The 26,953-nt window shown below is 37.5% G+C and overlaps 1 protein-coding gene across 18 annotated transcripts in view; it reads left to right on the forward strand.

Moving 5' to 3' along the window:
* The window catches only part of NAV3 (neuron navigator 3), a 560,419-nt gene that overhangs the window by 517,178 nt on the left and 16,288 nt on the right, over positions 1-26,953 (forward strand). For 13 of the 18 annotated variants that reach the window (XM_075747242.1, XM_075747250.1, XM_075747259.1 and 10 more), the window contains 9 exons: positions 2,019-2,042; positions 4,362-4,439; positions 12,914-12,997; positions 14,625-14,736; positions 16,039-16,160; positions 16,770-16,790; positions 17,976-18,148; positions 21,823-21,976; positions 24,970-25,144. In XM_075747242.1, coding sequence (XP_075603357.1) covers positions 2,019-2,042; positions 4,362-4,439; positions 12,914-12,997; positions 14,625-14,736; positions 16,039-16,160; positions 16,770-16,790; positions 17,976-18,148; positions 21,823-21,976; positions 24,970-25,144 — 943 coding nt within the window. The remainder of the gene's footprint in view (positions 1-2,018; positions 2,043-4,361; positions 4,440-12,913; positions 12,998-14,624; positions 14,737-16,038; positions 16,161-16,769; positions 16,791-17,975; positions 18,149-21,822; positions 21,977-24,969; positions 25,145-26,953) is intronic. The other 5 variants (XM_075747214.1, XM_075747216.1, XM_075747311.1 and 2 more) reach the window with 1 other exon arrangement.

Here is a 26,953-nt window from a genome sequence, read left to right on the forward strand (position 1 = left end):
ATTTGTATGTTAATATTTTAAGTCTTAAAAAAAATAAAAATCCTTACAAGGATGGGATGCATGGATATGATGGAGAAGTAGAGGGAGAAAAGAGTTATTATTTCCTTTAGAGCCTTTCGAACCAATGGCTGAGTGCTGGGTTACAGTGGTGTGAGCATGAATTCTTGGCTAAAAATTGCTCAGATGTATTTGGTGGTCAAATTTTATTGGTTAAGTTGATAGTATGCCCAGAATCCTGTTCTCCCTCTTTCATTGACTTCTTCCACTGCCCACAAAAGCTGACTTGTGGGAGCCACCTCTCTGAACTCTGGGAGAGAGGCAACGCTTCCTTGTGAGGGAGCCATCTGGTAACAACACGTAGCACTGCCTTCATCAGCGAGGGCAGGTGGTCTAAGGACAGGGGACCACATCCCATGTGGCGGTTTCAGGAAAAGGTCACCAACCCTATTTTTTTTCTTTTTCCTTGTCTTGGCACAGTAGAATTCCTAAGGGGGCATGGTCTTTCTTGATCCTTTGATGACTTTTCGTGCACTATACGTTTGAAGTAACAATAATGAGAACAGATACTCATGTTTTTCTTTGGGCAGATCTCCTTTTAGCAAGCATAGATCAGAAAGTTAGTAGGTATGTCACACCAGTGCTGGCAAATGAAACAATCATCATTCTAAATCATTCCCATGTAGTGATGTACTACTACAGTAGTTTCATCCAAGAGCAGTTCTAGGTGTTACGCAGGGAAATATCATAGCATCTCAGCCTTTTTAGTGCCTGTTAGCAGATAAGCATGTATGGAAAGAGACATTTTCTAAAAGTCTTCTTCTCCTATACCAGGTAAAGTAAGAAAATATTTCTATAATCAATTATTAAAATTCTAACAGCACAAAAGTTGTGCTTAATACAGGCTTAAAAAAGCAGCTACATGAATTTGTAATAACAGATACTGCCTGATGTCTGGGAATTTTCTGAGAAACTCTTACCTTGGGTTTTCTTAGTCTTTCTAGTGTTATTTATAGCTAATTCTACCCACATTCTTCTACCCACAAGCATAAAAGTAAGCTTTTACTGCTTACTTCTCATCCAGACAATGTTAGATTGCTTCTCTGAACTTGGGCCACCTCAGATCACGGGGTGGATTGATTTCCAGTACATTAACTGATTCTTATTTTGTGTTACGAAAGGGTTCCTCTCTCATGGCATGCTATTCCTTTCCATTAGAATCCCACTGAAGCAAGACTTTTCTGTCCACCAAATGCCTCCTAAATTAGACTACTCCCATGCTTACAAATGTAATGACTTTCAAAGGTTTGCTTTGTTATGAAAGCTTTGTTATGTTTTCTTAGCTTGTTATGAAAGACTGCTGAGTAAATAACATCACAGCTATTTCAATAGCATACACAATACGTAACAATATGGAAAATACCTAAAATTATTAAATATTATTAGCAAGTTAAGCTGAAACTTTAACATGTCTTGATAGCCCTTAATATTTTGGTCAGTACTCTGTATGGAAGAAAGACTTTAAAGTGGAAGTCCCCCTCTCCCCTCCACCTTCCCCAATATATGTTTTACTGGTATGCTGCCAACATCTTTCAGCAGGGATTAGTCTATTAGGAATATTGCTCGGTATACAGTAAGGCAAATACAGTTCCAGGAGCCGTAATAATCATTATGGTGTAAAAGTTTGCTGGTAACAGACTAAGGTCCGTGCAGTGACAGCACAGCAAGTTTTCTTTTGTATCTTAGAAATGTAGCTGCAGTTTCTGCAGTTCTTTTCCTGTTCTCCCTTTATCCACTGTTTCATGTTGTCAGTATGCTGGCAAACTCTTTGGGGTTTCAGCTGGAACCTTGTCAAGTAAGTTGAAAAGAATTCCATTTATTGTTTTTACTGCATACCTTCCTTAAATGTAATGGCTCCGTGAAACTATTCATTTCACTTCAGTGTAGCTGGCTTTTATTTTCTATTACCGCAATTATGTTGCAGACTGTTTCTAAGCCATTTCTTCTTTGTTTTCTTTCAGGCAGAAGAAAAGGCACATTCAGAGGTAAAAACTTTTCTTTGTTTCTATAGTTGTGTACTGTGTTATATTATTTTAAAGTTTATTTTTTATCTGCTATGGCTAAGCTGCTGAGTTGCTGGGGAAAAAGACACCCTGTGTCTTTGTACCACTTTTTGAGAAGAATTGGTAAAGAGCCGATGCAGCTTCTAGTGTACTAGAAGGTGTTTTCTTAGCATCATGCTGAAGAATGCCTCGGCTGAAGTTCTGAAAAGGTGAAAAGCAGCGATGAGAATTGGGCTTCTGAGAGGAGGAGTTGCGATACGTCTGATTTCAGACTTAATACCACTCTGTACTGGATCTAAGGGACTGTGCAGTTCTAGGTAATGTGCTGCCTTACAGGAGAAAAATACTTCAAATGTTCGCTTTGAACTTCTCTCCTTTACATTTTGCATTATATTAAATTTCTGAACCTGACCACTTTGATGGATTTCAGAGCAACGCAGATTGATTTCAGATATAAATCAAATCTGACGTGGAAAACAGCTTCTTTCTCCTCACAGTGTATAAGAATGGGTGACAAGCCAGGGTCAGCAGCTGGATACAATTACAGTCTTTCTCAAAATGAAGTCCTGGTTGTATTAGAAGGGCACTAGGGAGTAGCAGCAATAAAACGCAGCACCAAGGCTTGCACTTCCACTTCACAGAGCTACATGTCTTCCAACTCCTGCACTTATGCTGCTACTATTTTTACTACTCTAATCAGAGAAAAAAAGTCAACTAAAAGATACTTTGAGGAACTAGAACAAATAAACATATTCTTTCTTACTTGCCTCAATATATTTCAACATAATTTCTACCTGAATTTTCTAAGCTCCTTTCTCTGAAAGTTAAAGCAAAGCAGCTAAAGAACCATGCGGTAGCTCAGCAGTGTAAATCACAGTTCCTCATTTCATTGCCCTTTTTTTATAGCCTGTATATAGAGGTGAAACAACATTTCTTTCCTGTGTATTGCTACATGTTGTTTTCTCAGTATCTTGGTCTGCTCTGTGATGCTGTTGCAGGAAATGTTGAACATCACTTCATGAGAACTGCCTTTGTATAGTTGCAGGAATATGATGAAAGAGTAGCTTAAGCAGGAAGGTCAAATAATTGCTATTAAAAACCAAGGAGAAAACTTGGAAAAAGGAAAGCAGCAGTCCAGGATGGAGAACAGCTCAATAATCTGTTTCCCTTGCTCTGAGCCAGTGTAAATGATAGTTATTTTTGTATCATACATGTACAGGAACTTGCTCATTCTTAACTCTTGTGTAATATTCCCTGTTGGTTTTCATCGAGTCATAAAATTAAAGTACTGCAATAGTCTTCACTAGTGAATGTTATGTGCTCCCTTTCCTAGGCTAGTTTTAGACATTTTACTTCTCTAGTCTGGAATAATTTCTTTTACGTCTGAATACGAAAGGAGTTTCAAAGTGAAACTCCATGCTGGGCTTAAGTTCAGTGCAATGCCTGGAGTCCCTGTGAGATCTCAAATAGGGTTAAATGAGCTTAAAATGATGCGCAAACTTTATGCTAGATATATGCCCTGGCTGAAAGATAACTTTCTTAAGGATTCTATTTTTCATAAAAGGATACAGGAGCCTTGAGTTAAGTTTATTTTCATGTCAATAGGCACATTTAAAGCAACATTTTTTTAAGTTGGCAAGCAAGTTTGTGAAAGATATATAAGGTTTAAAGTGGCTGCATGTTTGAATCACAGGCACTGTAGGAAGTACTGTGTTAGAGAAAAAAAAAATAAATTACAGTACCTCATCTAACTTTAGACATCCATGAAGCAAAAATCTGTGTCTGAGGTTGTCATCAAAGCCTTCTTCATGCCAGGCAGTGGGAGAGTACTCTTTGGCACTTCATCTGAGTCTGACGTAGACGTTTAACATATGTCGGTTGCATCACTTCTACAGTCAAGCAAAGGGAAGATTATTCAAATTCTTTTGTGTGTCATAATCTTAGGCCTCATCCAGGGCTGCTATCATTGATTGCACTAAGGATATGTTCGGAACTTAGGGGATTTAGTAAAAAACCATGTCATTTACGTGTGTAAACAGATGCTTGTACATTTGTCCTTATGTGCTCCTTTAACTGGGATCCTAGCTCATACACTGTGAAGTGCAAGAAAACTGTTGGAGCAGTGTTAAGTGCCAACTTTTAATAATTTGTATTTCTGAATAGTTCTGAGATTCAACTGTGAAACTAAGACATTGTAAACCTATTAGTGATCGATCCCTTAAGAAAACGAGACAAACCAAAAGAAACCCCACAACAAAAGGAAATTGCTGAAATATTGACAGAAGTCTTTCTTCCTTCTAGCAAATTCAGAAACTACGGAGAGAGCTGGTTGCATCACAAGAGAAAGTTGCTACCCTTACATCTCAGCTTTCAGCAAATGTAAGTATTTTCGCTTGTGATCATAAACGGTATCAGAGAATACATTATCAGACTGGCTAATAGCTCTTGCTCAATTCAAGTACCAACACATGGTCTGGGAGACTTTTATTATTTATTTATTTAGGTGTTTTTCAAATTAATTATTTCATTAAGTGTCTGTATTGCCTGAGCTTGAAGCAGAAGAAATCTTGTAATAAAGACAGTGGAAATGGAAATGAGAGTTTCCACACTTCAGATGTGATGACAGTTCAGTTTCAGATTCTTTCCTCAGAATCAATTAAAAAAGCACCCACAAATAACGAGACACAACCAAAGAAAGGGCATGAATTGTAGATGCTGATAGAATTCGTTATAGTTTCATTTCACAAAGATAAACCCTGCAAAATGCAGATAGATGTGGAGGGCAGTACAGTACACAATTGCATATGGAATTCATATGCTGCAATAACTGTGCTGATAAGTAACGAATGGAAACTGGGATATTTCACAGACAGCTCCCTGGTGTTCCTTCCAATTGTCATAGACCAGTAGTATGAGTTATTGAACATGTTTTCAGAAAATAATGCCAGATAGGGAATGTGAGCTACAATCCTCTGGTTACTATGGTTTCTGATGAAGTTACTGAATAGTTACTGAACAATCTGTTGCAATTCAGGATATAACTATAGCTAACATTCCAAGGAAAGCTGAGATGCAGTTGCAAGAGAGTATAATTTTGCATTTCAAGAAAGCAGTTTCCTGATATCTTGGGCAACCTATAGAGTGCCTTTCTTCAATATGCAGATGTACTGAGTATTTAGATCTATAAATACTGGCATTATTTTCAAGAAATTATTTCAGTTGCTGAAGTAGTACTGTATTTATATTGTGGGAAAATAATTTCTAGTTGTGTGAAAGCTGCTTGTTCTGTTAGGACTGCCATGTGAAAATGTGGAATAGCTACTCTTAGCACTTTCTGCTCTGTTCAGGTGGCTGCAGAACACCTGTGGGTGTTTTGTAGCCCTGTAGCAGTATGAATTGCCAGTCCGTCCTGAGTTCTGAGAATGAACTAGTGAGGCAGACAATATTAGAGTCCTGCAATGTTCGTAAATTCAAAAGCTTGATTCTTGGTTGGGTTATTCATTAGGGAATTTATAGCCAGTGTACCTATCTTCGCTGTGGGGTTCCATCTCTCGTGTTTTAGACACTGATCGTCATCTTTGCCAAATTGAGCAATCCTTCACTCGCCCATCCTGAGAGCCACAAACTAAAACCAACACCAAGAGGTCAGAAGAGCTAAGCCAGCATGCCTCGGGTAGTCGTGTCAGCTGACAAGTCCGCTGTTCTCTGCAGTGCACTTTTCGTTTTGCCAGAAACGCAGGGCTTCAGCAGCTCTGCCTTGTGGTAGAGAGCACAGGGAGGTGGACTGTGGCTGGGCTTGTGACACAGCACAATCACAGACATCCCCATGTCCACTCTGAGTACCCTGTTAATGCCCATGCAGCAGCAGCTGGTATTACCCAGAAGAGTTGGCTTCATTCCTGCAAGCGCCTGATCTAAAGATGTCCCTGCCCACAGCCGGGGAGTTGGACTAGGTGATCTTTAAAGGTCCCTCCCAACCCAAGCCATTCTGTGATTCTGAGCAGTGGTGCCACATCAGCAAGACTAAGTTGTTTGCCTGTGGTGGGCCTGTGCTCAGGAGCCTGTACTAGAGCTGGTGTGGAAGCCCCTCTGATGGGGATAACTCGGGCTCTTGGTACCATGCCTTACTTTGTGGGCAGAAAAGTAGTTTGCCCTTCTCTACTTCTGCTTGTTCTGAACAAAAAGAACCAGCATGTTCCTTCCTGATGATGTGTTGAAAGATGACTCTCTTTAGTCTCCATCCTTTAACAGTCCTCCCAGCAATCCTGTAGCCTATAATACAGTGAGAAATGCAATAGAGTGAGGATGGCAGGGCATTCTTCCCTGCAGCTGAAGCAATGAGGCTGCTGTTTGGTTCATTTGGGCCAATTTCGTCCAATTTCTTCCCAGTCTTAGTTAGAAGTCATGGCCTATAGCACTGGTCAGTATTCCTTTGTATGGGCTGAACACCGTTCAGACTGGTATCTAATAATATTGCTGGTTCCAGACAAGTTTTCAAAGCCAGCTCCAAGTTACAATTAGATTTGGTCCCTATTTCGAAGAAACTGAGTCAAGCTAAAAATGGATAGTTACATTTTGGCTTGGTTTTCACTCAAACTAATTCTGCTGCATGGGTGAGAAATAAATGGGGTTTGATCTGTTTAACTAATGTTGTGTTGGTTGAGGATCTGGTCGCTTGCACTGCCTCTGGACTTCTGAACACCTAGTAAGAATGCCCATAGCTTTTCTACTGCTCTAATTGGAGCGGTAACATTGTCAACAGGGCAGTTAAAAATATATAGATGTGTGCATCTGGTTTTGCCTATCCAGAAGTACTGCATTTGTTAACCTGCTTGTATGCGTATATAGATGTGCATGCACACTGTATGTTGTATAAAGGTTAATTTAATCACATTCTTTTGGCTGTGTCACCCACCTTCTAATCCATCTCCATAGAGACAACCTTTAAACTCTAAACCTATCAGCAACCCTAAAGCTGATCCTTTTAGCACATGGGGTTTTTAGATGGTACTAGAGAAATCTTTCCTTTTTCCAAATCCCCAACATGTGGAAATTCCCTCAAAATTAAACCTGTCAGGAGCATGAAACTTAGAGGCTTCAAATTCTCCAGGCATGAACAAGGGATTTAGACACCTTCATGATGAAAACAATCGTAAAAGAAAAGTAGATATTGCTAGATATTATAAGTAAGTATTTTTGGGGTTACTGTCATGAAATATATACTTTAAAAAAACCAAAAATTGAAAAGTATTTCACAATAAGCCTGATTCTGAGTTCTCTCTCTGCTATTTCTGGTACAGAAGATGTAAAGCATTAAAAGAACACTTCCACATAAGCCCAAAGGATCAAAAGAAATCCCTTAAAGATGTGTTAGTACTAATTCTGTCAGTCCTTTGAGCACTTTATGTAAATAAATTCTATGAAGTATCACTTAAACATCAGGAATAAAATCCAGGTTGAAAACAGAGTGTGTATGCAACTTTGAATTGTGATATGGCCTCTGAAATTTAGTCTAATTACAGAACTGATATTTAAATGTCAGTAATTATATACTTTTCATAAAAATTATGAGAGTAAGTAACAAATATCTGATTTAATATGACAAACTTACAACAAACCCGGGTGGGCTTCTAATTTTCATGACCTTGTACTGTCTTAGCAATTTTGTCTATAAAGTAAAAATATGCTTTACGTGCATGTCTCCTTAATCTAAGAGACATACTTCACCAGCCCCTGGCATTTAAAGGAGAAATAATCCTAGTCACAAAAGCTGTAATTTATCCTCAGAGAAGAAATCAAAACCATATTTCACTCTCTAAATGGATACTGTGACCTTCTTTTTGAGTCACATTTGCACTTCAGTAGGCTAAAACCTGAACAAACAGTAAGTCTAATGCAGAAAGAAGTTTGGTCACTCCGCCTGTCTTTTCTGTAGATACGTCCATCTCTGGCAGGCAGAGAACTGTATGACCAGAGTATCTTCTGCGGTGCCTTTGCTGACCGGAAAATTACTCAGTCCTTTCTGATGCCTTTGCTATAAATGCAATCATCTTAGCCTTAGTCCTAAGCTCCTCCAAATATCCATACTTCCAGTGTCTGAAAATAGGCAGCACTTTTTTCCTCGCTGTGGTCTGGAGAAGGAACCTATTAATAGCCAGAAATCTTGTTTCCTTGCAGTTCATCTCAGACTTGAATTTGTTGTTACCATTTCCCTTTGTAGAACTGAGCAAAAGTATTGTATGCGAGAAAAAAAAAGACCATCTTATTAATCTCATTTTAACACTATTTGTATCCTTGTTTCACCACGAAGATTGTTGGTGACAGTAATACATGTGTCATTAAAAGACTGTCAGGCTGAAATTTGACCTATTTCATCAAACCTTTGCTTGATCTACTATTTTATATCAAAAACTGTCAATTGGAAGTTAGTTACAGCATTTCTCAGGCATTTTGGAAACCTTTTCTTACTTGGTTTCAATTATTATTCAGGTTTTGTTGGCTGGACTCAAGCACTGTGCTTGATTTCAGCAGTTTATTTCATTTGATTAACCCCAAAGTGTTTTGCCTGCATATGATTAAATTCAAGCAGGGCCCAGCTGTTGTTTGGATGCTTAATTTACAGTTTTTTTCCTGAGATTCTGGCTTTTCCCCTGGTGCCTGTTTTGATGTTGCTGAAGGGCAAATCTCAATACTAATTAAGAAAGGGCCTGTTTTCAGTGCAGAAAGTGTCCAACCAGCAGACTTCCTACATGACTGACACGGGCTCAGATTCCAGCGAGCAGCCTGAACCTAGCCTGTTCGGAGGGACTTTGATCAGTGCTTTGTACTGAGTAAAGCTGAAGGGTGCACGCTTGCAAACTGTAGTAGACCCAGGATGCCAGTAGAAAGCGGAGGGGGTTCGCTGGCTGATACTCTTGTTTGGCCAGCTCTGAACCACTATCCCACAGCCAAACAACAAGATAATAGCAGGCGGCGAACAGAAAAGGTCACCAGATGTACAGTGGCTTCTTGCAATCAGCCCGATCCCTTCTGGCCTCTCACACCTCCTTTCATTCAGCCGTGCCAGGTGGGAGGAAATTTATTTATTTACTTCTGTTTTATAAACCTGAACACCGCAGGTCAAATCGTAAAGTGTGTCAGCAGGTAGTCTTTGGGTATGCCAGTGTCATGTTCAGGATGGGCTGTAAAGCTGAGAGCTGAGGTATTTGGGGTTTGGCTGGCGGGCATCCTTTACTAAGGAAATGTTTAAAATTAAATCTGTCATCTTGGCACCGACATCATTCCCTGAGCATATATCTCTTTGACTATTTCCAATGGGAATTTCACATGTTACTAGAAGTCAAAATTAATCCATATGTGATGGATCTACAGATTAAGAGCTGTACATTGTCTGTGTATCTAATGTATATCATGTTAAAGATGAATATATTTTGCTGGAGGCATACTTCCAGTAATGCCCAGTTACTTAACTCTAATTCCAGTATATATCTATTTCCAAGTACAGATGTCCCATTCAATTGTGAAGATATATTTTTACTTTAGAATAAGTGTTATTTAAAGCACATGCAGTGTTCAGGCTATTTTGTATGGTATTCAAGTGACATATGCCATGAATGAAACTTGATTTCTAAGGCATGAGGGATTGGCTGTAACTTAAAAAAAATAGTTCTATTCCTAAATATTTTTATGACAATGAAAGGATGGATCCTTTTGGATCAAGTAAATAATCCTCAGAGTCTGAGGATTATCAATCCAATCAAAATCAATTACCAAATTTAGAAGTGTAAAAGAAGTTTCTAATTAGAATTTCTAATTTCTAATGAGCATTCGTAAAGTCACAGTTACTTCTTTCTGTTTCAATTGTTTTCTGAATTATTTTGCATTTAACAATTTAAATGCAAAGTCTGATCTTAAATAGGAATATATACATACATATGTTTTAGGTATACTTCCACAGACATATAAATATACTGATACTGTAGCCTTTTTCAAACTAACTTTTCTTATTTTGTTACATAATATTTCTTTTGGGACAAATCTGCATAAGATTTCAACAAGTAGGAGTTCCCTAGACTGCTGAATAAAAAAATGTTTGCTACCATGGGGAAAGGCAGCACAGTTTATTACTCTGAATGTAAAACTAATACTTTGTATTTCATAGAAGAGTCTTCTGTTGTAATAAACATTTAAAGTAATGAACAATGCAATTGAAGATTTTTTTCTCGAGTAGTCTTCAGTTGATGGGCCTTTGAATTAAGTTTCTTTATTATTAATATTCTTTATTATTATATTCTTTATTATTATTTAATCAAGACCTGATAGTCTTTATCTCAGATGAGTCAGGAAAGATCCATCATCTTGATCCAATTACCTTTATGATGCAAAAATTTTAGTGTGCTACTCCAAGAAGGTCAGGTATTCTATCACAGGCTGAATTTTAGTAAGAATCCATAGTTGTGAAATGGCTGTCTCTCCCTAAAGGCTATCAGGCAATAACCTAATAGTTTCAGTGACCTTTGATGACATTTTTAATGATGTTTTTTAGTTCTTAATTTTTCCAAAGTTCCTTGTGGTTTATTCATGTACAATATAAGCTGAAGTTGTAGCTGTGGAATAGGAAAATACTTTGCGCAAATATGCATAGTTAGGTACCAAAGAACTGTGGTTATCACAGTCTAATTGTGAGAAACGGACAAAAGCAATGCATAATTAAGCAAATTATTCCTCTTTTCAAGCCCTCGGTCCCCATTGTTATTCTCATGGTAAAGCAGAACCACGGGCCATCAGCCAAGCTATAGATTTTTTTATGAGGCAGGGAACAGTGAGCTCCATTAGTTTCCTGTTAAACACATGTAATGAAGAGACATTTGGCTATAATTCTGTGGTAGTGCATCTACTTTGTCTCTGATGGTGTTCTGGGTCAGTGGTCATCATCTGTGGAATTAAAACACCATAAATTAGTCTGGATATTTTTAATATGTAGCTAATTATTAAAGTGAAAAGAAAGTTTAAAAACTAGTTATTTTTATCTTCTCATAGAAGAATGAAAACAACCGAAGGCTGTAGTTTCCAAACTAGCTAGAATAACTTTATATCGATTGACAGGTTTCAGAGGTGCATTTGATAGATATTCCATGTTCATTTTATTTAAAATTATAACTTCAAGAATATAGTCTAAGTTATAAATTTTAAAATAGGAATATACACAATTACTAATTAGTCCTTAAGAAATTGCATATGTATCTAGTCTCATGTTTATAAAAAATTAGTCCCTGGGGTACATACCCTTTACCAAAAGAATTATCCCTAAGGCATCCCTGCAGATGCTGAAAGCAGGTGGATTGACCACTATACCCATAGGTAATTAATAAAAGTATTTACTAATAATATAATATAGAAGGAGTAAACTTATAAGTTTAACAAGTATAAAATAAGAAGTTTACAAGGTACTGAAATGTTTATAGCAATCCAAAATGATTTACAAAACACGAAAGCCACTTATCACTATACCAGCTCTGAAGTGGAGACCCAGAAGTGGGCCACTATTACATATACGATAATCTTTTTTATTTGAGGAATAATATACAGAGCAAGGTGGAAAGAAGCTCTTTTCCTTCTCGTAATGTGCATAACAGAATCCATTTTGGACTATGTCTTTTGGTGGTTATACCTCAGATTCAGTATATGCACATACGTTTCAGCAATTTCAACTATGCTTGTACAAGCATGCAAATCTGTAACTGAAAAATTTGCCAGGCACTGTGTGTGCCTCTACTGCTCTAATAAAAACTAATTTTTCTCAGTGAGGAAGCTCAGTTAATCCATTTGTGCATATAAATATGTTGGTTTTGAGTTATATTTCCAAGTGTATTGTAGTGCCTGTGTTTGAAAACTTTGCCTATTACCACTTTTGAGATGGTATTTCCTTCTGCTTTTACTATTCGGTGTTGTGAGAGGAGCAGATGGTATTTCATAAAAATGAAATTCTTACTTTCCCTTGGCTGTACAAGCTGGCTTAGCTTGTTGCTTTCTTTATGACCATTTGCCCTTCTTTGCCTACAAAGCTTGATTTCAGTTAGAAGCGATGGAGAGTTGATGTATATTGTATAAATTTGTATAAATTTTGCTTGCATAGAGTATAGGGTGAATGTTGTTAGGAAACAAAATGAACCTTTAATTTTTTTAAAATCTTCCAATCAGTTTCAACTTTATTGCTTTTCTTATTCAGAAGTAGGACTTCCAATTTTCAAGACTGTCTTTTGTATATACATTTGCACACATGTAATGACCTTTTACAAAACTAACTGTGATATTTTTTGTTTGATTCTCAGGATTCCTCTGGAGTGTTTTATTTGTGAGGTTAAAACTTACATTTTAAGATAAAGTACCTGAATTCCCATGTTGAAATGTTCAATAATTGAAAATAATTGTTTCTGGACTTCTATTTGGGAACAGACTTCTTTTGGTCAATATATCAGTAAACTGAAAGCAGGGCATTAAATCCGTAATTAATCTCCAGGCAGGGATAGCTAAGCTAATCTCCTTGGGGGCTAGAGAAGCCTGAGGAACACTGGGCTCACTTGACTGCTTCACCTATCCAAGTTAGCTCAGTCTGAGTTTAAAACTAATAGAAAAGAGCAGGAGAAGATCGGCTTGGAGGGGGAAAAAAAGAAATTAAAAAAAAAAATAAATAGATCTGGGACAAAGCCCAGAGTGGGAGTGCTGGGTTTCACAGAGTCCAGATATTGTTTGTCCAGCCAAAATGTATGAAACATTCTGTGTATTCTTGAAAGTTGTAAAGTGCATTTAAGACCCATTGTCACAATGAACGTTGTCTTCTGTTTCTTTCACAGGCTCATCTAGTAGCAGCTTTTGAAAAAAGCTTGGGAAATATGACCGGCCGATTGCAAAGTCTAACAATGACAGCTGAACAAAAGGTACGTTTACCAAAGCAGATGCTTTAATGTGGAAAACAGTCAGCAGATTATATTAGAGTTTTGTTTAAAAAACACTGAAAGGAAACAGGGACAGCTGTGACAATAAGACAGACAGATCTTTCTTTAATGGCCATTGTGATCAAATCTTCATAAAGCTCCAAGAGAATTCAACTGTGCAGCATCAAGTTTACCCAGACAATATCATAGAATAATTTGAAGATAAAATCTTTCGTTTCCAGATTTTAATTAAAACATATGTGACTCTAGGTTTAATCCATACTGAAAGATCCTGTAACAAAGACTGATCATAACCTGCTGGAGTGCTTCATTCCAGCCTGCCAGCGTTGTCAGAATAATAGAATTATGGGAAGGGAAGAACTTTAAGTAGAGAAAAATTACTCCATTCATAGTGTTAATGCGGGTTGGGTATCCTATTCATGAGGAAACAGTTTTGGTTTTCACTGTGCTGTTTTGACTATCGAGGAAAAAATCTAAACCTGCTAGTTAGTACATTTAGTGTGAGCCTTTGTACCAAGCTCAGGATCAAGAGGCTGCTTAGTACCTTCCAGGATTGAACTTCTGCATCTTTCTGCCTATACTCATTTTGAACAGCATCCTATAAGCAGAAAGGCCTCATTGAGCCAAACTGTGAAAGAAACTCTATATCAGTGATCTGTTAGTCACCACTGGAGTCAGTGTAGCTGTCTATAAAAATAACATTTCACAGTCTGGTTGAGCACCAAAAGATGAAATATGGTGAGACCCATTGTGAACTGGATAGAAAATATTTGTATTGCTTGCTTTTTTTCATCTTAAGCAGAAAAACCACAACTGAATTTTCTTAAAACCAAAACCTTTGACTATTTTACAAAATATAATTTACCTCAGAATTTTTTCTTTCCGGAAGAGGTTAAGCAGTGAGTGACATTGAAACAGATCATCTCCAAGCTTCTTTCCCAAAAGATTTCTAACATGTTCTTTCCTTGTCATCTTTTGTCTATTGTTGAGGTTAAATTCCTTTAATCCCCATTATATAAATACAGGCTGGAAGGACAGGTTTAATGCAGCAGAAATAAAAGCTATTTTTAATTAGAATTGGCTGTGCATTCTAATACAGAATTTCCTGCACACAAGTGGAGTAATTTTACTTCAACTTGCAGGACAGTTGCTATTAAACAGGGTTTTTTAAAATTGAATTATTATTTAGCAAGTTAAATCTTTTGAAAAATACACAAATTCATGTTGAGAGTCATCCATTAAACAGTAGCCTCTCATACTAAATGATGTAATTCAAATGGTTTTATTGTCTTTCACAATAAAATTGTTGGGTTTCTCTTAACTTTATAATGAATATTGAATTGAGACCCTTTTTAGATTAGTCTTAAAAATGTTTTGTTCTCCGTAAAAACATGAGAACGCTTTATGTAGAATAAATGCAAAAGAATACGTTAGTTGAGTTTAATATCTTTGGCAAGAAAATATGCATTCTACTTAGTTGTTGCCCTTATGTTCACCCAAGCAGTCCCATGAACTTCGGTTTGACCACTCTTATCTTGTAATTTTTTTTAGCTTAGACAAACATTGTTCTTGTTCCATATATTTTGAGCTCTCTTTGCTCTTCCCACAGGAATCTGAGCTTATAGAGCTAAGGGAAACCATTGAAATGCTGAAAGCCCAGAATTCTGCTGCACAAGCTGCTATTCAAGGAGCCCTGAATGGTCCTGATCACACCCACAAAGGTATGTTTTTGTCAGTATTAAAATAAATGCAGAGTTTCTCCCCAGGAAAAAAGCTAAGTCACTACTTTTCTGTTGTTTTGGGGACTCTGTTGCAAGGGCAAGCACATTCTGCAATGCATGGTAGGCATACTTGTGGTATTTCCAGAGCTGGAAACCTTGCATGAGCTTCCTGTTTGCCACAGGGTTAGTTCCTGGAGCCTTGTCTTCTCAGAACTGGGTGGCCAGGAATCCATTGTTGGGGGTCATTAGTTGACCCAGTTGCTGCAGTTGTGTATTGAAGTACACCCAAGATGCTAATGAAGTCTTATGGCGAAACATGGTTATACCTTGGAAATGCAGCATAAGATGTAGCTCTGAAAATTGCTGTACTCATTGTCAAGAGATGGACCGACAGCAGCTCAGCTCCTTCACAGAGGGCTAAATCAGTGCAGGAAAGCAGACATTTTAAATTCGGAATTAATTTCTCATTGCAGTTAGGAAGATGTCACATGATAAATATATACTTCAGAAGTGCCTGTTGATAAGCAACAGCAAAGGAATGACTTGAAGAAAAAAAATAAGAGCAGCATTCATTTTTGAGAGTGTCATTGATCTTTCTTTGAAGAGGTCATTATTTAGATGTTTGCCCTAAGGTCATTTCATTGCATGACTTGAATATAGCAAAGCTAACTTCTAAGAAGTAAAAAATAATCTAAAAAGTAATTTCCCTTGGTATTAGTGAGTATGTTCTGCAAGAATATTTTCCAGTGATTAAGATACAGTTATCAGAGAAACTTTTAAGAAATTGAAACTCAAAAGCCTCACCAATCATTTCTAATATTCTCCACTTCTTGGTTATTTTTTCATTCATTTTTAATGAAGTCCTGCCTGCTTATTTCCATCATGGTGTATTAGAAGGTAGCATCTGATCACTGATTAAGCCTGCTACAAGTCAAGTAGTCCCTATACTCCTCAGAACTGTAGTACATGTGATAATAATAAGTCAAGTAATCAATCTGTAACAGAAGTTGCTTAGATATGAGGTTATGCCTGCATAGATTGCTGTGCAGGGTCATCGCCTTCATGTCAGTAAGACCCCAGGTTGGAGAATCTCCTAAGTGTTAGCCTAATTTTGTGCATCACCATTGACTCCCGTGTGGCTTTTCAAAGGCTGCAATAGCTTGAATCCAAGCCACTGCAAGAATCAATGCCATTTATGTTCATTTAGGCTCCCTTTGAGGAGAAAGATGCTACATAAATACAAGAATGATTATTATATTGAAACAGAGACAGATGGATTTCACAGTATTTTCTTTTCTTTAGATTTACGTATAAGGCGGCAACATTCTTCAGAAAGTGTTTCCAGCATCAACAGCGCTACAAGCCATTCAAGCATTGGCAGTGGTAATGACGCAGACTCCAAGAAAAAGAAAAAGAAAAACTGGGTAAGTGCTCAGCAGGTTTAATTATCTTTTAGCTATTATGTCGTTTCCTAATGCCTGAGTAGCATAATGGCCCATTTCATCTACAATATTCTTGTGGGGCCAGACAGATACAAAGCTATTCACGTGTATCCATACCGTGACACTACCAGCAAACTAAAAATTGTTGAGTATCAGTGGGGAATTATTTGCATAAGTCAGGATAATTTAAAAAAACCCAACCAAACCGAATCTAAAAACCAAAACTTAAAGTAGCTGTTGTGACCAAAACCATCTCTGGGCCACATCGAGACCCTCTTTGATTTTTCTTCAGTCGGAGTTTGATTCAAAGACTTGACTCAAATATGTTACCCAGCTATGAAGGGAGTTAAAATCTGTTAAGAATACTCATGTAAAAGTAGTACGGTGTTTAAAGTAATTAAGATGCTTCTCAACTGGAACATACAAACACCACATAGTGCTAAGGGTTTAATCAAATACTTTCAGTAAATAATTGGAAAATATGTTTTTGTTGTTTTAAAAATATTACCTGCATAAGCATTTGTTTTAAAAGTAATGATCAGCCTTCATTCCCTTGATTTGTAATTCCACACTCTTTCATGTTTCTGCAAGGTGAACTCTAGAGGAAGTGAGGTGAATATAAACCATGGAAAATTTGGCATGCATCTATAAAGAACCCTATCTTGGCATGATTGCTATTTATTTTGGCAGTAGGCTTTTATACCTTCTAAAAACAGATTATCCTGTATGTCTTCTCAGTTTGTCTCTATTCATTTTAATCTCAAAGTTTAGACTATAGAAAGGGGGAGTGTAGCCAAAATCCATTTCTTTCTCATTAGATATCATGAGCTGGAAAGGACTTAACTAATGTTTCTCTGATCAGTGGTCACACTCCCCACTCTCCAATTATATCGTGAAAATAAAATCTTTGAATACCTCATTTTTTATAGAGGAATCAGTTTCTATGCATTGAGTTCTATGCAATTTTAATCAGAACAACTTTCTGCAAATAAAAACAAAAACTCACCACATTTTTCCTAAGATGAACAACTTCTGTATTTAGACAAAGGTATCAACGAATGGGCTAGTTAAAATTCACTGCAGATAAAACTGTTGTCATCTTGGCTCCTGAAATAAATGGCTCTTTGGCTATTCTGTCCCTTTTCAATACTGGATAAGGGCTTCTAGAGGGAAACAGCAATGCTTGTACGTTCAGATCTTACTACTTTAAAGGAAACTGCAGCAAAGAGTATATACCTTTCAGCTAACATTCTTCTCAGCAGTACAACAAAGCAAGCCTCATGTCCCAGCTTAAATCCTCTCGCTTGTGATCCAAACCACAGCATTTGCAAAGTTTGGCCACTCAAAATTTTAACGGGGAAAGTAAATTGGCAAACCCAGTAAATTGGACTTGTCTTTTGATTTCAGCATTTAGTAACAGCAAGTTCTGCCTGTACCTAGATGCAACGTGGTTATTTAAAGCCAGCCCTTGAAGGGAATGCCATGGGAATGGGATTCCACTGGGATTCCACTGGGGCTTAATGGTTTTAAATGAGCACCCCTCTCCCATAGCCGTACCACTCGGTCCTGCACTTCTTCCATAGCATTACTTTTGCGCTGCGCTGGATTAATAAAGTCAAAACAAAGCACTGTATCATGTTTTTAGAGATACTGTGTTGCATATGTTAATACCTTGCTTCTGTATACTGACCTCAGGCAGTGGCTAGGATGGCATCTGCAAACTAACTCTTCGAAACATGAACTGCACACAGATTGCCGTGACGAGGAAAATAATCTTGCTCTATGTTTGTTTTCCAGCTAAGAAGCTCTTTCAAACAGGCCTTTGGAAAGAAGAAGTCCACCAAGCCTCCTTCCTCACATTCAGACATAGAAGAGCTGACAGACTCCTCTCTTCCTTCATCACCCAAATTGCCCCACAGCTCAGGAGAGTGTGGGGCAACATCAATGAAACCGTCACAGTCAGCATCTGCGTAAGTCTCTCTCTTGGCAAACCTTTCTTCCCAAATGGGATAGACTGCGAAACAGACCTCCTCAAGTGTGGCCATTTGCAGTTTAGAAACCATTGTCAACAGCCGTGATCGTTTAATCTCATGTTCCGTCCATTTGCCAGACTTCTCGTGAGCTTCGCTCCATTTACATGCTACTTTTCCAGCAGTTCTTTCTTAGTTCATTCTCTCCTCCTTGCACAGCCTTTACCAAAAATCATCTAGCAGTACAAACTTCCTTCCAAATGCATATCCAAAAGCTTATGTTGTGCTCTCTCTGCACCATTAATAGCTTTATTGTATCAAGTTAGAAAAGGCCAAATACTACAGTTTCTTTTCTTCATGACATACTAAAAATGTCATTTTATTTTCCAGGTAGCTATGAATGTTTACAAGATACTCATCCCTTCTGTTATTACTTTATCTACTTTGTAGCTACTCATTTATATACTTTTTTATCTATTTCGCCTCTTTTATCAGCTTGGATTTTTTTTTTCGGAATTTTACTTTTATTTTTTTATTCAAATCACCATCCTTAAGGTTTCAGGACTGACAACAAGTCATCAGTCAAAAGCTGTCCGATTTCTTTATTATTTTTTGGATGTCTAATATATTCTTCTTACAGAGTTCTCAGCTCCCATTCGTATTCTTCTACCTATTTTCTTTTTCATTCTGCTAAACTCATAACTTTTTCTAATCTGGGGAAATCATCCTCTTAGAACCAACAAATGCACACTACTGATACCAGCCCTACTTTCCTTGTTCTAACTGAGAATAATCTGGTCACAACTACTCTTACTTAAAGCACCAGGGGAATTCTAGTCTCGTGACTGATTACTGAGCTTTAGATCAGAATTTCCTGGCATTAGGTTAGGTGCCTTTTATGATTAACTTTTTATAGACTCTAATGATTTTTATATAGTAGGTTTAGGAGTTTGACAGCAAATATTCCCACAAAAGAAACCCTTCCACAATAAATGTTTTTCTTTCCTCACATTCTATAAAGACTAGTGAGGAGTAACTCATGTAGATCTCCAGTATTGTTGGATTTTTTTATAGGAAGCTCACATTTTATGGTTTCAGGTATATGTGTGTTTTGGGAGGAGGATTTCTACATGTTTGGGACCCTTCGGTCTGATTTGTTACCAACTTAAAAATCACTAGTAAAAGCTTTAATAGAAAGTGCCTGAACTTAAACAAAACACTTTTATTCTACAAAATTATTTATTCATGATTCACAGATCTGCTCCCATAACTTTATCCTGTTTCCCTTCTGCCAACCCGGCTTTTTTCTCTGACTCTTTGACTTGCTCTCCAGATCTACTGGTGTTCCCAAAATTTATCAAGGGCAAAACTACATATTTAATCTTGCATCCCAAGCTCTTCCCATGGCTACTTGGTCTCTGAGCCTTAACTTCCTAAATTCTGTCCAGTTCACAGCCTTCTGATTCTTCCTCCATAACATTTTTAAACGCTGATCTTTCTGATCATATTATTCCATTTTTTATTATTGTAACCTTTTTACACAGGATATCATAGATTCCTTCCCTTCCACAGAGAGATCACATTAAACATACTTATTTAGAATAATTTCTTTGTCTGTTATACTGATAAAGTTACTTTGGAAGATTTGGTTTTTCATTGCATAATTTAAGCATCTGTCACCTTCAAGACTTTTCATAATTGTCAGCAGCCTCTGTTCAAAGATCATGACTGACTTACTCCTTCTACCCAAAGGAACCTATTGATTTAAAAATCCTGCGACTGTAACAAGAAAGAAAAAGTAAAACTCTTTCTAACTACTTTGGACCTTTGTCTGAGGTCAGTTCAGGTGTCCGAGCTTCTTTCTGTGACTGCTCAGGAACGCCGACTTATCTTTTTGTTTTTCTTCCTTTTGATGAAGTCTCGTCTCCTCATGTGATTTTACAGTTGTAGGAGCTGAGTGTTGAAGAGCTCTGGAATCTACAGAAGAAAATTCAATTCATACTTTCTGCTTCCATTCTGCTTATCTTACTAGTCTAGACAGCTTTTTCCTGCTTCTTCCAGAACTGTCGCCCTGCTTTCTGCTTCATTTTTATCTTCCTTAAAGCTGGCTTGCCAAGATCTTTTTTTTTCCATCCCTTCTCAAGACATACTGCAAAAAAGCCAAAAAGAAAATAGCAAATAAATAGATATGTGACTTCCCAGTTGTCCAAGTTATTTTATGAGATCATATATGCATGTAAATAAAATTTCATTTCTTATTTGGTTAGCATAGGTATGGGCACATCAAACCAAGAACTGTATCATAATATTTGGAAAACATCCTAGTATATGCCTTTATTCATTTTTACTCACATTTAAAATATTTGTGCATGTTGTGAATGATATTATTTTCCTTCTTCAATTTGTCATAGTTTTTTTATTTGCCATGAACAACTTCATCTTCCCTTTGCTTACACTTTATATATTTTCTCAACCTGAGTCTCATGTTCTAAACCATTACCTTTACTTTCTTCCAATTGCATCTGTCTAATACGTGTGTATGCAGGTCATCTCTAGTCTGGGCACCAAAGAAAAGGCAAAACGGTCACGTGGTCTACAAGCATAGATCCCGGTAAAATTGAGTGTGGGGCATGGAGTTGTATACCCAACTGCTGACCTGGAGAGTGCTGCATCTTCTTTCCCAAAATGCATTTGCATGCATTCTGGCAATTAAAAGTTGACCTCTGTTTCTTGTTTGTATATTAGTAGTAATAATCACAATAATAATACTTATTATTATAAAATATTTTTCATCTTTAAATTGTTCTGCAAATATTAACTATTTATAGTGGCAGTAATAAAGAGCGAATAACATTTAGTGAATTGACTGAAAATATTGCTTAGTATAACAATGTAGCTAAAATTCAGTGGTTTATTTTCTACTGGTTCTGTTAGGCAACAGATCTAGGTCTGATAATGACACAGAGAGGCAAAACAGCCTGATGTGAGAACTGGACAGTTGTGAGTCCCTGGGCCAGTCGTGCTTTGGTCTTTTCTCACAATATAACAGTTTCTTCCCTTAAAATTAATGCTTACGAAAAATAATCACATGGTGATTATTTTTAATCTAGTCTTTAAGAAAGAAAAAAACCAACACCCAAAATGTCAACCATCATAAATCAAAACCATTACAGATCAAAATCTTCTAGATCATGAAGTCAAGGACTGTCTCTTTGTGTACTGTTCAAAACAGAGAAAACTGTTGGTGCCTAATAGATAATAAATATCAGTAGTGCAGTTTAATCAGCATACTTCAGTTCTGACTGTTGCTACTTAGAAAAATCATAATTTTGCACCAAAGAAATGATGTAGATATAAAATAAAATTAAAACCAATGGGTGATATATGCTCAAAAAAAGATTTCTGAAAAGTTTTTAACAACTTTTTTTCACCATAGTGAACTATTGAACTTAACTGCAAAGGTATAAAGCAAGCTGATCATTTCATCTGGTGAAGGACTTTTTCCTTTTTTAATTTGCAATTTGAGCCTTTTCATGTTTCTTTGATAAGATTCTTTCTTCACTCATAGGTTTCACCAGCAGCAAGCATTTTCTGTACTTTGATACTTAGTAATGACACCGCTTTGGGGGGAGAACCTTCTTTTAATCTCTTGCCTGTTTCCTGCTCCTCTTTAGGATCTGTGAGTGCACAGAGGCAGAAGCTGAAATTATTCTTCAGCTAAAGAGCGAGCTGAGGGAGAAAGAGCTAAAATTAACGGACATTCGTCTCGAAGCCCTCAGCTCTGCACACCATCTGGATCAGATTCGGGAAGCCATGAACCGCATGCAGGTCAGTGCAGTAGCTTAAGTGATGGCAGGGGTGCACAGCAAAGGTATGTCTGGTGCATTTCCTTTCCCAGTACTTTGTTTCAGTCACCCAAAAAACGTCGATACAATGTAAATTGCTAGATTGACAGCACTTCCAAAAGATGGGTATGATAAGTGTTCACATAATAATAATAATACTAATAATAATAATAACAACAACAACAACAATAATATTCTTGACATATTAATAGCTAAAATGTGTTTAAGAGATATGGAAGGAGACATAATCCCTGCCCAAAGGATGTTTGTTATCTAAACCCTACAACCAGGGAAAGCAACATGACAGACAAACAGATCAAGAAGTGATTTCTACAGAGCTTTAAATCCTTGGGCCGTGGTGGGGGCGGGGATATTTGTGCGTACTCTCTCATTGTTTCTGATTCCTAACCCAGCTGTGGCTTGCTGAAGCAAAGTATGTAAAACTGAGCTAAATTACTGTATCCAGCATCACTAAAAATTCACTATATTATTTTGTGACACTGCTCCAAATCCTTCCTGAACACATTTTTTCATCAGAAAACTTTCCCTTTCATGAGGCTGAAAGGATGCTGAAAGAATGGCAGTGTTCTTCAGTGAAGCACGGAGCTTTATGAACTCAGCTCTGTTGCCTATGTACAAGTGTTTTGTATCATGTTGGGTACCCAAAAGTACCTACAACATCAACACAGTATGACACAGGTCCTTCAGTAGATGTGGGCCCTTCTGCAATGACAGTAGAGATACCTAGGACATCCCTGAAGGCACTAGAAAACTGTGTTTGGGAAACAGAATCAAGGCCATGGGGTGGGGATTCAGGTTGAAACTAGGACAGCTACATTTAGATGTCTGGATATGAGCTTGGTGATAAGCTCCTGTTGTAGTCAACTGAGGTTTAGTCCTGCAGTAGTGGGGCCTAGAGAGCTATCTGAAAATCATCCTAAGATAGGTATAGAGGGTGAAATTGAGTTGTCTGAGCATAGGCACCTATTACTGTTTGAACCAGCCTCAGGTATTTTTATCTGCACAGGACTTGTAGGTTTAGCATTTGACCCATGGAGACTGTGTTTACAATGACGCTGGAAACTCACATTTACACAGCTGAATCCAGCCTCAGTGGCTTGTCAGCTGAATTGCTCTGTGCTGGGTGCTTAGGTTAGGTGCACCTGTAGGCACTTTGTATAGATGTCCACAGTCTCTGACTTCATAACTACCAGATTTGGTATGTTTTCTAGCTTTTCTACACCTCTTTGTTTATACCATGCCTATAGCAGTCTCAGCGACACCTTTAAACGTCTGTGGTACTCACCATCCTCCCAGGTGCTCACACCACTAGGTGCCAACATGGCTATGGGATACTTGGCTGAACTTCAATTAGGAGGAAGAATGATCAAGAATAAACTGGTCCATAAATATGGGTTTCAGTTGTCCAGACATAAGTAAAGCATTTGATATGGAGCCGCTAAAAAGTTTTTAGGAACTGTAAGGGATAGAATACAGTTAATTACAATGCTGGAGAACAGGGCGTGAAGGCTTATCAGCTGATTACGGTCTTACACTGGGGTATGAGTGCCTAAAGCAGGTGAACTCCCCAGAGAGAGGAGTCTGCTGGAGTCACAGGCCTCCAAAGTTTGAATTTCACCAAAGCTGGGCAGAGGTGACTATTTCAGATGCTGTCACTGATAATCTCCACTTCTTCTGAAGTTTTCCTGAAAGGACAGGCAGCCACCTTGGAGTTGCCAAACTCTGTGATGTTTTGGAGAACTGATGAGGATTGATAAGTGGAAAAAGTAGGATTGGTGGGAATACTATATGAATACTGTGTGTATTCCAAGCACCTTAAAAATCTAAAGCTCAGCTGAATGGAAGACTGCTAAGTGTTGTGTAATTAATCTGTAAATTGCAGAGTAGATAAAGATTGCATGACTCATTTCACCATAGTTCCTGATTTGAACCCCAGGCTAAACTGGTGCATTCATCTATTTCCTTCTGTCACTATTTTGCTGGTTCTTCCCTTCCTTTGCACTATGTCCTCACCTTTGACTATATGATCTAATCTTTCTGTAGCTGTTGCGGGATTTTTTGTGATGCTGTCCCTTATATTTTTACTTGTATAATGTATCTCAACAGCCTTCATAAAAGAATAGGACTTTTAGCAGAGTGTTAGTGAATGTGGAATTAAATTTGATGTGCAAAACCATCTGCAAGAATAAGCAGTTGCTTTGTACTGTGCTCCATGAAGCGACTGGGAGCTAGATCTAGCTGGTACCAGCCTGTTCTCAGGCTAAGTTTTCATTTTATTATTGTACATTCAATAATCACTTGGCACCACAGAGGATTTAGGTAAAAAAAAAATTCTAGTTGTTCTGATTCATCTGTCACTGTATGTTTTCATCAAAGAGGGTTCGCTGGCCAGTATGTGAACAATCTGATGTTCGAATGATTAAAAAGTCTTATCTGATAGCAAGAAGAGTTATGAAACTTTTAAACTATCAATTTCTAATAGTCTATTTTTAATTTCATTTCTCCTCTGTGAAGTTACGGCTTAAATTTTACACTCAGTAATAACTTTTTGTGACTTTAGAAACATTGACATGTCTAAGATTTTAACAATAACTTTCTTAACTGACTATTACCTAAGATACTTGATAATAAAAAGTAGCTTATAAAACTGGGGATACTTGGATTATGGTCAATTGTACAATAGACACAAAAGCTTGAAGCTTGAGTTGTTTAGGAACTGTCTTGAGGCAAAAGCTAAAGCAAGGTTATAGGGATTTTTTCCCTTTTTCAGAAATGAAGGCAATCCAGTTTTCACTGACTGGGTTATAATTCTGTTATATAGTGCTACATACTGCTGTGAAAGTGGTAAACCAGTTAGCTCCTGCAGGCACACAGCAAGCACCAGAATAGCCACCCCCAGTGGTTTTCTGAAAAAATAACTTCCTGTGCTTTTATGCTGATTTCTTTTGAATACAGAATGAAATTGAGATATTGAAAGCTGAAAATGATCGTTTAAAGGCAGAGACTGGAAATACTGGAAAGCCTGCCCGGCCATCATCAGAGTCTTCAAGCAGCACATCATCTTCTTCATCACGGCAGTCACTAGGACTTTCTCTGAACAATTTAAACATCACAGAATCTGTTACATCAGGTAAAAATATTTTGGGCACATGCATGCCTCAGCAATTAGTAAGAATTTATTATTTTCACCCTCTTAATGGTCTATATATAAGAAGCATGCCTGAAAATTAAAATGCCTCATATCACTCAGGTAAACATCAGATATACACTCACTAACGGACATGAGGAAGAATGCTGGCAGTCATTTCTGAGAATGTAGCTTTCAGAAGACTCTGAATAATAGTAAAAAGATTGTTCATTATGTTTGCTTAGTTCCTAGCTATGATATTACCTACCTAGTTGGTCATCTAACTACTCTTTGGTCATCTAGTTTAAAATTTATTTGACAAGGACAATGTCTGTTGTAATATAGTTGACAGCTATACAGATACATTCTCTTGTCTCTATGGGACAAATATGAGCATAGTACATGAAACTTTCTTCTTTTTTTGTTTACAGATCTTTTATCATTCAGTTAGCTCCCTTCACTTCATTTCATATTCACAGCTGGGGCAGAAGGTGGTCTCAGTTAGCTTTATCCCTTACATTTTTTTAATGTGGTATAGCTAGTTAGCCTGTTGGACCAAATCACTATTTATCACAGGAGCCAAACCCCGCCTGGCTTACTAAGCACTCTGTCTTCTGTGAATGAGAGAAAGCAAGCAGAACTTTGGTCCACATTCTGAACATTAACATTTGATTATTTTCCATGTCATAGAGTTTATGATAATAAGCCTTCTATACTTGTTTTGATAATGTAGCCAAGAAACAGAAGTGCTGTCTCTAACATTAGAACCAGGAGCAGAGCAGAGCAGAAGCAAGGCAGCGCTCATTAGCATAGACTCCACAGAAAGTATAATGCAGTCTCTGGAAGCAATAAAAATGTGGCTAATAATTGCAGAAAGAGTCTAGGCAAGAGTACAGCTGGGAATGTGCCAAACTGCCTGACTATAATTTGGATTGGCAGTTAGTCGTATTATCTTGCCAGTCATTGATTTCATGGATATTTGAATATTTCTTCGTGTTAATGTCAGATTTTATAAGAAAATCGATATATTTTTTATTTACATTCCAGCCTACTTTTTTGCCAGGTTTAACTTTTAGAATGGATTTGCCTGGGCTGGGTCTCAGTATACAATGAAGTGTTGCAAAAACAGGCAGAAGAAGTTTGACTATGGTTCCTGCTCACACATTCACACAAATTAAAAAAAAAAAAAAAAACAAAACAACGGATTTTTTTTTTTTTTTTTTTTTTTCAAAATGGTAATTATGGAATCTCTTTCATGAACGGCAGCTATTAGCACTTTGTCACTTGGTTCTAACTCTGTCTAGATACAGGAATAAACATAATATAAGTTTTATATAATTTTCTGTGTTATTGGTTCTAAATGTTTTTCTAGCATGCAAAGTAATTACTTTTGGTTATAAGAAATTAAAGAAATAAGGGTGCCTAATGAGGAGTGGAGGATTTCATTTGATTATGAATCCAGCCTTTTTTGATCATTATGAGTATCATTTTGTTGCTGTGCCAGAGAACTTGGAAGGGTGACAGCTTCCTACCAAGTCTTGTGGGATTTCTGTGGCAGCTGGAGTACTATTGAATAAAAGTCCCTGAGATATGGAGAGGTTAATCATGCTGGGGACTAAGCTGAGAGAGAGAATGAGGGCTTTGGCTCATCATACTAAAAAATGCTGTGGCACTTTCTGGGAGACCAGTATGTCCAAATGACCGTGGTCATCTGGAAATGACCAAAGCTCTGCATTGCCACTTCCCAAGGGTACGACCATCTCCTCCAGACAGGAGTGAGTGGCAAGCTGGGGAGGGGCTCGCTGGTCACAG

The sequence above is a fragment of the Balearica regulorum genome, chromosome 1 (assembly GCF_011004875.1).
Source record: "Balearica regulorum gibbericeps isolate bBalReg1 chromosome 1, bBalReg1.pri, whole genome shotgun sequence".
NCBI classification, from domain to species: Eukaryota; Metazoa; Chordata; class Aves; order Gruiformes; family Gruidae; genus Balearica; species Balearica regulorum.